Source organism: Haplochromis burtoni, unplaced genomic scaffold, assembly GCF_018398535.1.
Source record: "Haplochromis burtoni strain Fernald_Lab_line unplaced genomic scaffold, NCSU_Asbu1 Contig_528, whole genome shotgun sequence".
Classification (NCBI taxonomy): domain Eukaryota; kingdom Metazoa; phylum Chordata; class Actinopteri; order Cichliformes; family Cichlidae; genus Haplochromis; species Haplochromis burtoni.
Genome location: NW_024582889.1, coordinates 192,681 through 205,994, shown reverse-complemented (window position 1 = coordinate 205,994; position 13,314 = coordinate 192,681). Strand labels below are relative to the sequence as shown.

At 43.1% G+C, this 13,314-nt stretch overlaps 1 protein-coding gene across 2 annotated transcripts in view; it reads left to right on the top strand.

The window, feature by feature from the left end:
• The window catches only part of myo5b (myosin VB), a 47,928-nt gene that overhangs the window by 30,412 nt on the left and 4,202 nt on the right, over positions 1 to 13,314 (top strand). The window contains exons 21-37 of one of the 2 annotated variants that reach the window (XM_005947582.3): positions 139 to 378; positions 1,345 to 1,581; positions 1,930 to 2,023; positions 3,118 to 3,248; positions 3,987 to 4,106; positions 4,450 to 4,584; positions 4,693 to 4,758; positions 4,875 to 5,132; positions 6,140 to 6,234; positions 7,596 to 7,673; positions 8,309 to 8,507; positions 8,604 to 8,697; positions 8,785 to 8,928; positions 9,344 to 9,495; positions 9,581 to 9,670; positions 9,756 to 9,906; positions 12,175 to 12,469. In XM_005947582.3, coding sequence (XP_005947644.2) covers positions 139 to 378; positions 1,345 to 1,581; positions 1,930 to 2,023; positions 3,118 to 3,248; positions 3,987 to 4,106; positions 4,450 to 4,584; positions 4,693 to 4,758; positions 4,875 to 5,132; positions 6,140 to 6,234; positions 7,596 to 7,673; positions 8,309 to 8,507; positions 8,604 to 8,697; positions 8,785 to 8,928; positions 9,344 to 9,495; positions 9,581 to 9,670; positions 9,756 to 9,906; positions 12,175 to 12,469 — 2,579 coding nt within the window. The remainder of the gene's footprint in view (positions 1 to 138; positions 379 to 1,344; positions 1,582 to 1,929; positions 2,024 to 3,117; positions 3,249 to 3,986; positions 4,107 to 4,449; positions 4,585 to 4,692; positions 4,759 to 4,874; positions 5,133 to 6,139; positions 6,235 to 7,595; positions 7,674 to 8,308; positions 8,508 to 8,603; positions 8,698 to 8,784; positions 8,929 to 9,343; positions 9,496 to 9,580; positions 9,671 to 9,755; positions 9,907 to 12,174; positions 12,470 to 13,314) is intronic. The other variant, XM_014329312.2, reaches the window with a different exon arrangement.

Below are 13,314 nucleotides of genomic sequence, written 5' to 3'. Positions count from 1 at the left end.
GCTCAGTTTTTGATGTCTCATTAAACTTGAAACAAAGTTAAAGGAGGAATGTGGTCAGGCGGACGCTCTGAGTGAATGGATTTGTGTGTCTGTGCGTGCTGTTAGTCCTCCAACCATCTCCTACATCTGCTTCTACAGTTCCTGCTGCATCACAAGGCGATGATCATCCAGAAGAATGTACGCGGCTGGATGCAGAGGAAGCAGTTTAGACGAGCACGCAACGCCGCCATCACCATCCAGTGCGCCTTCAGACGCATGCACGCCAAACGGCAGCTGAAGCAGCTGAAGATCGAAGCTCGCTCTGCCCAGCACCTGAAGAAGCTCAACACGGGCATGGAGAACAAGATCGTTCAGCTGCAGAGGAAAATGGACGACCAGGTACGCCACCAAGCGTGTTTTTATTCTGAAGCTAGTCTGTTAATTACACACAATAAAACATGCTGAGTTGTATTAAAATGGAGGTCGTCCTATTTGATAATATTCAGTCTTCTAAAGGTTTAGCTGAGCAGCAGCTTCAGGAGTTGGTGTCCACGCTGCTTCTGTAATAATGTGAACATGGGGTGCATAAAGGTCATTTTAGTTTAGGTCGTCGGAGTGAAGAGATGGTAGATAAACAGAAATGTGTATTGATGATACAAAAGTGGGTTTTTATAAGACTTTGAACTGTCCCACCCAACACCAGCTTCCTCTAAGATCTGTTAAGTGTCTTCAGTGGACAGTATATCAGAGTACACCACATCTCCCCCTAGTGACAAGCAAGTGTAAGTGCAAGTTCACAAACTGCACCTGTTTAATTAAACCTATAGATCAGAGTCGATCTGTGACGTTATGTTTACGTGACTACACACAGACAGCGTTTCTCCAAACAACCCGAACATAATGTTTCCACTCATGTCCTCTCCTGTGCAGTGATACTGCTTTAAAATGCTTTTTACTTTATTTATTTTTTTGTCTGTGAACAGTCATGCGGACTGATGTCAGATGCTCTGAATCATGTTTTAAAACTATGCAAAAAGATGAGCAGAAGCAGATTCACATGATTCCAGTGAAGTTATTTTGGGTTAAAGAGCGTATTAAATAATTTAATCTAAAATCAGCACACAGGAGAAAAGTCTGTTAAATACAATTATTTTTCTTTTTCTACTATAATCCTTTAATAATCATCACGTGTGAGCTCCTGTGTGCAGCAAACATGTTGATGAATAGGATATAACGATCCAGGTCTAAGTCGTTGATTAGCAACAATAAATATGAGTTATGATGAAGTATTGGACCAGTGCACATTACTTTGTAACAAAGGCTGTGATGTACATGATAACCTCACTGCTGCTTCACCTGCTTCAGTCCAAAGAGCTCCGCACTCAGAACGAGCAGCTACAGACGGTAAACACCTCGCTGGGCTCAGAAGTGAACAAGCTGCAGAAGCAGCTGGAGCTGCTGCGCAGTGAGCAGGAGGACGGAGGCCAGGTGAGGTCGCTGGAGGAGGAGCTGGAGCACTTGAGGAAGGAGCTGGAGGAGGCGCATGCCCTGAGGAACAAGATGGAGGAGGAGCATATCAACGAGAAGATGGACCTCACACAGGTGGGCGAGGGAGACAGACCGACAGACACAGCACACGTCCTGTCAGGCTATTCAGAGGCTTTGCTGCAGTAAAAGTGCTCATACTGCACAGTAAAAATACTCACATCAAGAAAATGTCCTGCAGTGAAAGTCAAATTATATGAATATGATCAGAAAATATTACTTCAAGTATTAAGAGTAAAAGTATTCACTGCAGAAAAGTTTCCGCGGTGGGATTTCAGTGTGCCCGCTGTTCCAGCTTTGACTCATCAGAGGTGTTTAAACTGATTCAGTGTTACTGTTGTAAAACCTCCACTCAGCGACGTGTGTGTGTGTGTGTGTGTGTGTGTGTGTGTGTGTGTGTTTCAGAGGGTGGATGAGCTGGAGAGAGAAAACTCCCTGCTGAAGAGCGAGAAGGAGGAAATGAACCGACGCATCCTGCAGCACTCAAAGAGCACAGAAGGTAGGTTACCTGGAAAACACACCTGGATTAAGATGTGTGCGAGCGACACACTCACACAAGAGTCTCTCTGTCTGCAACAGGAAACACGAGTCAGACCGAGTGAGTCACTTTTCCTCTGTGATTGTCTTTAAGCTGAGAACAATGATTTATTGATGCCTTCCTGCAGGCTTGCTTCTCAGTGGCCAATGGAAACAGGAAGTAGGAATGAAGGTGAATTCAGTCAGAAAGTCCGACTGGAAGCAGAATAAAATCGAAAAGTTTCAGAGACTAAAAGATGACTATAACACACACACACACACACACACACACACACACACACACACCTTGCCTTGTAAGTCTTAGTGAGGACATCTAATTGACAAAAATTCCTTCCCTAACCATCAAAAAATGAATGACTAACCCAGGTTATGGTTAACCCAAACTTAACTGTAACCCTGAGACTAAAACCACATTTTGAGTCTCAAAAATGCCCAACACGACAAGTATAGTAACAGTCAAATTTTTGGTCCTCACAAAGATGTATAATTACACACACACACACACACACACACACACACACACACACACATACACACACACACACACACACACACACACACACACACACTTCAATCAGACAGTCTTCACAGTTTATTTCCATTCGTACTTTCATTAAATGAGTTCTTTCAGCCTGGTGGCAGCGAGCAGTGCAGGAAAAACAAACCAGACTGGAGACGCATCAAATTTATTTACTTAGTTATTTAGTTTTGTTTGTTTTTATCCAAGTGGAGCGATTACTGCTGAAACCACAGGAAGCTCTACAGCTCAGTGTGTTCTCGTGATGGACCTGCTGTGTCCTGGTGATGGACTTTTCCTTCCTGGTTTTAAATGGAAAGTGTTTAAGTGTATCTTCTTATGGAGCATTTATAGAACTTAAAGCAAGCACAATTAGAACATTCAGTTACAGTTCAGAGCTTTATCATCGACGTGAATTTAGCACCTTCATGTGTGGGAACTTTTTTTTAAGCTTCTTTTGAAGTGAAGCAGGCTGTGAAGAGTTTACAGCTTTACTCACTGAAAGCTGCCGTTCATTGATGGATGTGTGTGTGTTTCAGAGGAAGTGAGCAGTGTGTCTCTGCAGTCGGAGCTGGATAAGGAGAGGGAGCGCTACCAGAACCTCCTCAAAGAGTTCTCCAGGCTGGAGCAGAGATATGACAACCTGAAGGAGGAGATGTCGCTCAACAAGGTGACCTCCTGACCTCAGAGAGACGTCATCACAAACACACTCACACACTGACGTTTATATTTGGAGGGCAACAATGAACTCCAGGTCATGGTGCAGTCCTTTAGTCATTCTCTGGTTTAGAGTTCTGAATTGGGAGAAGTGAAAATATCTTTTTCTTTCTTTCAAACAAAAAAAGGCTGATATTTCACAGTTCTTCCGAGTGTGTTTGAAGCAGAGAGCTGGATGTTGTTCAGTTCAGTGCTCACATCTGTGGAGATCTAACTGATCATATTCAGTTTTTGTTTCATTCAGAAAAATATCCTGGGACCTAAAAGCTTCATGAGAACACTCTAATAACACCATTATGAAAAGAAAAAATATTTTGTTAAGTAAAAGTGTTAAATTGCAATGAGAACACTGTAAGGTTGATCCCTGCACAGATGTAGTGGATAAACTAATCAAGGTGTCCTTTGCAGTCTGATCTTATCAGTAAGCAAACTGTTAGTACCAGAAGGATGAAGGCATCGGGAAAGGTTAGAGTTGAAACAGACTTAAAAACCTACAGCTCTACAACACAATCGTCACAGCATCTGAACTCAGATGTTCTCAGAATTTTTATGTCTGAGAACTTCTGAAGTTTTCTAAAAGTTTATGGTTTATTCTAGTTTTTCTTCCTAGACCTTGAGTCTATATTTTCCCCTTTTATATCAGCGACTTTAGTACATCTGTGGTGACTTTCTTCCTCCTGTCATCCTGCAGTTCCAGCCTGGCCACACGAGGAACCCGTCCAATCAGAGCAGCCTGGAGTCGGACTCTAATTACCCGTCTGTCTCCACCTCAGAGATTGGAGACACCGAGGACTCCATTCAGCTGGTGGACGTGAGTCAGTTTGTACTTTGTCTGCACAGAGCAGGCATCAGATCACACAAGTAAAGAGCCAGAGAAGGAAAAATAGAGGGCGTTCAACACAGTGACGTTTAACTAACAGGATTTAAATCAGTAATGATGTGGGTGAAGTGTGACTATAGATTCTCCAGAAGGGCATGCAAGTTTGTTCAAATGTGTTGCTGCAGGATATCCAGTTATTCTTTTAAGCTGATGTGATCTGAATGAAAGAAAAACATTGGTTTTAAATCTGAGTCACTTCATGAAGAGTACAATTGGATGATTCAGTGTTCAGAGATGTGTGTTAAATGCTAGCTCTGATCATGCTGGTCTGCAGGAGATGGGGATAGACAAGGCCGCTATGGATATTAGTCTATTCATGAAGCTGCAGAAGAGAGTCCGAGAGCTGGAGCAGGAGAGGAAGAAACTGCAGCTCACAGTGGAGAAGATGGAGGAGCTGGCCAAGCGAAAGGTGACTGAGCAAGGATTTATCAGAGGGGCTCAGCTGTTTCCTCTGAGTTTTTATCTGCAGGAAATGAATCAGGTTCTGATATTTTTCTTTGTGCTTCCTTCATTTTAGGGCTCTCAGTCAAGGCCCTCCACTTCTGAGCAGGAGACGGCTGATCTGGCCTACAATAATCTCAAGGTACAAAACTGAAACCATTTCATGGCATCAGGACTTCTTCTCTGTCCTTTCAGATGAAGCTAGTGTGTAACAAATCAACATCTAAAACTTAAACGGTGAACTTTGTGTCTCTGCAGAGGCAAGAGCTGGAATCGGAGAACAAGAAACTGAAGAACGACTTGAATGAGCTGAGGAAGACGGTCGCTGAGCGAGCCTCACAGAACAGCTCATCCAATGAGCTACAGGACGGCTACAACCTGCTGCTGAGCCAGCTTAAATCAGCCAATGAGGAGTTGGATGCTCGCAAGGAGGAAGTCCTCATCCTCAGGACGCAGATTGTGAGCGCGGCCCAGCTGCAGGAGAAGAACGAGAATATCCTGAGCCTGAACACAACGGTATCGCATTAACAAAGTTCTAATCCTTATGAGGAGGCCAGATTTGTATTTGTTATTCATCATGCTACTCCACACACTATAGGTGGACCAAAGCTTCACGTGTTCTCTCTGGTAAAACACATTATCAGTGTAGAAGCTCAGCTTTGTGTTGGCAGCGTGTCTGCATGTCTAGAAAAGTGAAATAAGCTTTGGCTGTGAGGTCAGTTTAAGCATTTTAAAAGGCAGCCAAGACCATTTCTTTCTGTGGTGTTTCTGTTTGTGATTACAGCTCTCATACACGGTCATCTCTTGTCAAAGAATACGATTTTTGTGACAGAAGGTTCTTTTAAAGGAAACTATCATTATCTTTATTACTATTACAACAAAGACAAACCTTGTGGTTTGCCCTTAGGTAGTAATAGAAGAGGATTTTCAGCTTCACAGAGGTGGAAATCTGCTTATTTTCTCCTTGTTCAAAAGTAATGAGGTCACTGCAAAGTGATGCAATATTGAATCATTTGATATTTAACTCATATTGCACAGTGGTGTACTCACTGCCACTGTTCGACCTACTTCCACACACAGACATGAGTATAAACAGGCTTTGCGGCCTCAAGGTTCGATGGGAAGCGCTGTCCAGCCCAATTCCAACAGAAAATGGAGTTTCAGCTCAAAGGGGGGATTTTAAGACTTTTATTTATGAAGAGAGGTTATGTTATAATATTACCGATAATTAGGCTCAGTAACAGTTGGCTCAGTGATTGAAAATGTGAGAGAACACTTCCCACGAGGCTGCAGCAACGGGCTGGATTCTGCTTTAGACATTTTTCTTGATGAAGTCTTTCACCTGCTGCCACTGCTTTCAGATAAACGCACAGTCTGCAGTGCAGTGGATGAGTCAGAGGGCTGAGGATGTATATGAATTTATCGTGTTCATGTGTCAACTGTCTGTGTGTTAGAGTGATATTAAAATGAGGTCAGTGAGCTGTTGTTTGGTGATGTGACATGCTCTTTCTGTGTCTGAGCAGGAAACTGATTCTACTCCTGTGGTGAACAACAGCAAAGAGCCTGTGGACAAAGAGGAGGCGCTCAAAGCTTACCATGGACTGTGTGAGTCCAAAAAGTAAGTGACTAAAGAACCGAAACCAGCCAGCTTTACCACAGTGAGGTATTTGGGCAGAAGAGATCCTCTATACAGGTCACGTCAGCTGATCTCCTCTTTAGTTGTTGACACAAAAGGCTTTGAATGCACTCTTTGTACTTTGCTCTGGCTGTTCTCAAGTATTTGATTAAAAAATCCTTCTTTTCTTCTCTAATGAATGATCCTGCTAATTGAAACTTTCTGAGACTTTAAATCAGATTTCAGAGCGACAGATTGCCGGACACGAGGACTGTCTGTCGCAGACTTCGTGTCATTCACTTCTGTCAGCTGTGCTGAAGCTTCAACAGATCACATTTCTGTTTCCTTCTCACATTTTCAGTCTCTACTCATTTTTAATGTCCAGTTTGAGAGTCTCACAAGACTTTGAGGCTTTTCCCAAACCTACATAACGATCAGTGGGTAGCTCCTTACCTCTGAACACAGAAACAAAACCACAAAACAGAAACAAACAAAAGAAGACAACAAACAAAATAACCAACAGCTGGTTTAAATTCGGCTCCTTCTGCACATCTGGGCCACATCCAGCTCCCCTGCTGTCTCTAGAAGGACTGTTGTTCTGACAACTTGAAATTTCACAAACTCCGAGAAAACAAAACTGATCTGACTTCATGTCGAGCATGATCACTGCTGATCTGAGCTCTTCTATGGAAGTGGGTTCCATTGAAGAGGAAAACTGTTAAATACTCTAGGAACAACAAGTAAGCCTGCAGTGTGAGAGCGAGGTGCTCTAATGGTACTACAAGGTCATTAAGATAAGATGGGGCCTGATTATTTAAAACCTTGTATGTGAGCAATATTGAGTTTTGGATTAAACAGGGAGCCAATGAGGGGAAGCCAATATAGGAGAAATGTAGCTTCAGAAGACATCATAGACACCCCTGCTGAACCAGCACCGTCTCACTGCACTTCATCTCGCTTAATCACATCAAATCTGTTCAGTTGTGTTTCTAGAAATGAATTTCCCCATATTTGATTTCAGTCTTTGGTCTGATATCTCCTCGTGTGCACGTGTTACATTTTCAAAGTGCAAAAAAACCCCAAAATCAGTCCCACAGAAGTGATTGTGATTTGGGTTAAAATAAAACACCTTTGTGCCGTTCCTTTTTCATAGGATCCACCAAAACACAGGGCTGTGATCATCACAAATAACGAGTGTAGCTCTAACAGTGTTTTAGTGGCAGCAGCTGAAGTTGTGGTTTTTCTCTTGTTTATGTAGCGACTAACCTTTCTGCTGCTCTCCCTCCTCTCTGTTCGCTGCGTTGCTCCTCACATGCTGCTTTTCTGCTTCTCTGTGTCCTCTGCCTGCTGCTGCTGGACACCAGTAACCATCAGGACTGGTGTTACCTGAATGAAGATGGAGAGCTGGGCTTGGCTTACCAGGGCCTCAAACAAGTGGCCAGGTTTCTGTTTGCTCATTTCCTCTGCTTCCTTTCATTTCAAAAAAATCATCTCTGTAATGTTCTGGACCTCAGTCTGTTCGTGAAGGGCCGCTGTTACACCCAGTGTGTGAAATATGAGGATGCTCTCAGCTCCTAAGTAAAATCCGCCATGTGAACTCAATCTGGATTTGAAGTTTGTTTATGAGCCCAGAAAGCAGCTGTGATGGTTCAGCTTAAGGCGACGATTATCCTCAATATTCTCTTTATATGTTTGAGAGTTGCTGATGAATCATATGCAGTTTAATATTCATGCAGCCTGAAGAAGAGGACACCATTCATTTAAAATACCCAAACATCAGTATTAACTCAGTGAGTCACACATTCACATGTCAGTGCTGACTCAGCAACTTTTAGAGCAAAAATCATAAAATTATTACTTCTAAAATAAAACAAACAAAGTAAACCTTCATCATGAACCTTCAGTGTGATGTTGCTTCACGGGAAGGTTAATGAAAATGTGTCTTAGCCCTCAGAGGATGTTTCACACATTGGCTGTATCACCACTCATCTGTCTGTGCGGTGTTTTGCTGTGTTTTTGTTTGTTTTGGTGTTTTCGGTGTCTGTCAGTAACACTCTGGTCCTCCCGGTCCTGCCAGGCTGCTGGAGGCTCAGCTGCAGACTCAGTCCAGGCAGCACAAAGACGAGCTGGAGGCCCTTCACACTCAGATCGAGCTGCTGAAGGGTGACATCGAGGATAAGCAGGAAAAGCTCAGCTACATGATGTCTCTGTCTCCAGAGGCTCAGGTGGAGTACAGCGTCCAGCAGGAGATCACGCGGCTCACCAATGACAACCTGGTGAGCAATACTGCAGCAGCCACTGCTGCCGGACTCCCTTCCTGATTCCTGTTTTCTGTTTTCCGTTTTCTGACGCTGCTCTGTGTCTTCCTGCAGGATCTCAAAGAGCTGGTGGAGAAGCTGGAGAAGAACGAGAGGAAGCTGAAGAAGCAGCTCAAGATCTACATGAAGAAGGTCCAGGAGCTGGAAGGTAACAGGAGAACAGGAAGCTGCTCTGTAGAGCTGCACCTGATGGTCAGAGGCTAAGAGTGTGTGTGTCCATGTGTCTGTTTTTCAGCTGCTCAAGCAGCAGCTCAGAGCAGCAGGTCCAAACCTGAGCTGATACGTCAGGTGACCGTCCAGAGGAAGGAGAAGGACTTTGAGGGGATGCTGGAGTACAACAAGGAGAACGAGGCGCTGCTGGTCAAGACCCTGATCAATGGTAAGAACATCGCCCCAGCTTCATGTGGTTTTTCTATCTTACATGAGGTTTCATATTGTGGGTGAGGTATTCCCATCCACCTCAGACTGCGTTTGTTCAAACCGCATGCTGGATAAGATTTCTCCCACAGCTTTCAGAAGTTAGAACGGAAGCTGTGAACAAATATTCTAACTTAAATATTTATTAAATCGGGCATTTGGTAGTTAGAAAAAGCAACACAAGAAGCTGTCTGGTTTCCAGCTGTTTCTGTAGCTCCCCAACGTCCCTCACAGTGACGGCTTTACTGTCACTAAAGTTGAGCTGGAGGTGAAGTTGAAAATATGTGATGACAAGACGAACAGCAGGATGCATGTCCTCAGGATAATAAAACCAGAGTTTTTTCACCCATTGCATGGTTACAAACATGTGATTTCAGACATCCGCCCCAACAACGTGTCGGGTACGGTGCCCTGTCTGCCAGCTTACATCCTCTTCATGTGCATCCGCCACGCTGACTACATCAATGATGACCAGAAGGTGGAGTCTCTGCTTACCTCCACCATCAACGCAATCAAGAAGGTCCTCAAGGTTGGTGCTACTGCGCACACAGCCCACCTGTCTGATTCCACACACAGGTTCTTTTATTTTGAAAGTCCTTTTATTCATTCTGCAGAAGAACAACGATGACTTTGAGATGACATCCTTCTGGTTGGCCAACACCAGCCGACTGCTTCACTGTCTGAAGCAATACAGCGGTGAGGAGGTGAGGACCTGATCGATATCTGTAATGAATGAGCAGACAGAAGCAGCGATTATCCACTCTCACATCCTGACATCTTCTTCATCAGGCATTTATGACCCAGAACACGCCCAAACAGAACGAGCACTGTCTGAAGAACTTTGACCTGGCTGAGTACAGACAGGTGTTGAGCGATCTCTCCATCCAGATCTACCAGCAACTCATCAAAGTGGCAGAAGGCATCATTCAACCCATGATCGGTGAGTTTGCCTGAAACACCAAAAAGGAGAATTTTTATGGTTTGATGCATTTAATTGCAAGATGCATAAATGCACATGATGCATTGGTTATATTTTGCTTAAAGAAATATTTATGTGGTTTTCTAATTGGTGCCTCTCGTTCAGCTTGGTGTGTTATTTCAGCATAGTTAAAAATAAAGAGCTCGGGACCTTATAGAAAACTTTGCAAAGCTCCTCTCTTGCTGGATGGTCAAATGTCCTGAACAATATGAGTTGCATTCATCAGTCAGATTTCTAGAAGGATAAATATCCAGCCAGGAGAAAGAGATTAGAAACTGTTCGAGATATGGCCTTTCTCCTGTTGCAGCAGATTCATTTACAAAATTCTTGAAGAGTTATTTCACATTTTTCTACTACATGTTTGGGATGTTTAACCTGTCTGTGAGAATTTTAATCTTTAATCTGAATACCCTGAGTTTGTTTTCTTTAAGGATGTAGAAGCTAGTAATATATTGTTTGACCTTTTTTTTTTTTTTTTTTTTTTCACCAGGGTTGTAAAATTGTGCACGTTTAAAATGGAAAATTGCATTTTAATTTCTGCGTGAGTCGTTGAAAAAATGAAAACATGCTGGACTTTGCTGACTGTGTGTTCAGGTGATGTAACTCTGTTCCTTGAGAAAGTCAGCTGCTTGACATACCGACAGAAGTGGGTATAGAGTCATTTGTGGGGAAAGAGGTACTTTCCTCCCGAGTCCCTTTATGAGAAACACAAACATGTTTGTGCTGAAAACAGCTGACAAAACCATCCGTTAGTGTGTTTAAACCAGATGGACAGAAGTCTGGTGGTAAATGAAAAAGAAGTGAAACTAAAGACTTCTGGAGCCAACAGGATAAAATGATGACAAGGACAGCTGTGTCATTAAGCCTCATCTCTGTTGTTAAATATGAAAAACTGAGTGACTTAACCACAACCTGAATCTGCAGACATCACTTTCAGTCTTATAAAACATGCAGCGTGTCAGTGAGTGGCTGTCAAAGTGACATTTAGATATGAGCCACACTAGTAGATGGTGTTTCATCTGCTGTCAGCCAAAACATTAATGCAAAGGTTGATGGTGCAACCAAACCAAATTCTGTCCAAGGAAACATTTCTGTGTTCTCAATTCAGAGCTGAACTACTTATTTTAACTCACTGCTGTAACCGCATCATCAAAGGAGCTGAGGGCCGCCCAAGACGTCCTGTTACAATTATACAGAAAAATAAAATGGGGTTTATCGTCCAGCAAAACCATCATTGTGTAATGAGAGCAGCACGAAACGGAACCGAAGCATTATTTAGATGCTAAACTAAATGATAAATGCGGTCATTTGTAGTGTTTGGTCAAGTGTCATAACATGAGGAAGAAGCAGGTTATCACAACAACCCCATGGTGAAATCTTCTAGTCCCACTCTTCTCCTGTTTTGTGTTGGTTTGAGTTTTCGTTGAGTTTGTCTGTTGAACACTTGGGGAATTTTTTTCAGAAACTACGTCACTCTGAGGTAGCAGCTGACTCATTTCGTCCCCATATGAGTCATCATGTGACTTTCTGCTATCGGACTGTGCACAGTGGTTACCACAGCAACCACAGAGCTGTGGTCAGTGTGAACTTCATCGTTATTAAAGGTATTTTTATCTACCAGAAGTCTTTAAGTCGAACAGAGTAAAGGCAGGCTAAAAAAATCCCCTCAGAGCTGCAGGACGGTTATCAGTGGACAGATGAGTTAGGTTTAGTCTTCGATTTGACCCGAAGACACGGTCCAGAGCTTGAAGAAAGATGAGTTTTGGAGGGGTTTTTTTTTTTTGGCGAATGCATACCCTCCACCAAAGCAAAAGAGTCTCAGAGCTGCTGCAGGAATTCAACCACAATCAGCTGGATGTTCTTGGAGTGAGCAAAGTAAAACTGAATTGAAGTAGCTAACAGCAAACATGGATTCATGGTTTAGATCAAAGCGAGCAACTTCGGCAGCAAAGTGCTGCTCAAGACTGCCTCAACGTACCTGGAGCTGCAACCTCATTGAAGATCTGAAAACTCTGGAGTCTAAATGGAGAAAAGCCAAAACCACAAAGTGACTGGAGAACAAAACGACAAGCGTTGGAGGAACTAAGTCTGTATAGCACCATCCTGTGTGTTTTTCTAGATCATTTTGTTGCTGTGTAACTGGTGTAGGTCTGTACCTTCCCATCTGTTCTATAAACGTTCTTCTTTGTATGTCTGAACTCCTTTTCTGGTTTCTGTTTTGCCATCCAGTGTCGGCCATGTTGGAGAGCGAGAGCATCCCCAGCCTGGCAGGCGTGAAGCCGATGGGCTACAGGAACCGTTCGTCCAGCATGGACATGGACGCCGACGGCCCCACCAGCTACACCCTGCAGGCCCTGATCAAGCAGCTGGGGCAGTTCCACAACATCATGCGAGACCACGGTCTGGACCCTGAGATCATAGGTCAGGCGGTCCGGCAGCTCTTCCACTGCATCAACGCTGTTACCCTTAACAACCTGTTGCTGCGCAAGGACGTCTGCTCCTGGAGCACCGGCATGCAGCTCAGGTACTAAACCTGCAGCCGACACCCACAAGCTCAACTTTATAGTTTGTACTCCATTACAATGCAAAACAAATTTACTAAAATCTGTGAACTATGTACCATATATATATTTTATAATTTTGTCTTTATACTTTATATTGCAGGTATTTCATTGAATTAGAATCCAGTGAAAATTTCTTTGCAAGTTAAATGAAAGTACGTCATGAAAAACGTCAGTGAGCTCAGTTCCTTTGAAGTTCTTCCCTCGTTAGTTACAAGTTCTAGAGATGAATGGTGCAGATAGCTTCAGCTGTGGTTAATGACTCATTTTTATCAACAAACCTAACAATAATCCCAAACAGGTCACAAGTTAATTCACAGCTCGCTGAGCTCAGCCAGCTGTTCCATCACTACAGGCTGCCCTTTTTGGCTTTTTCATGCAGTACACAAAAACACATCACCTCAATCCAACATGACTGTCAGTTGAATAGAAAGGCTGGAATAGAACATCATCAAGTTTATGATGATTTTCTATTCTATTCATATCATGAAAGCTTAAATTGAGTTTTAGGTTGCGCTCTGTCCAAAATAATAATTTAAAAAACTTAAGAAGTGAAATTATTACAATAATAATCTGGATTTTTCTGGGGCGACAAGAAAGAACAAGAAATCAAAGAAGCACTGGTAGAGCATTGACCATAACTTGTTACATAATGTGCTGGTTTGTTGTTAGTGTTCAGATTCAGGAGAAAGATCGCACAGAGAGATGGAGGTTGGCTTTAACGTCACGTCGCCAAAACCTTGTATGCCTGAACTCTGTGGGTCTCCCATCAACCCCAACCCTCACTTTGAATTTTGTGTGTGTGTGT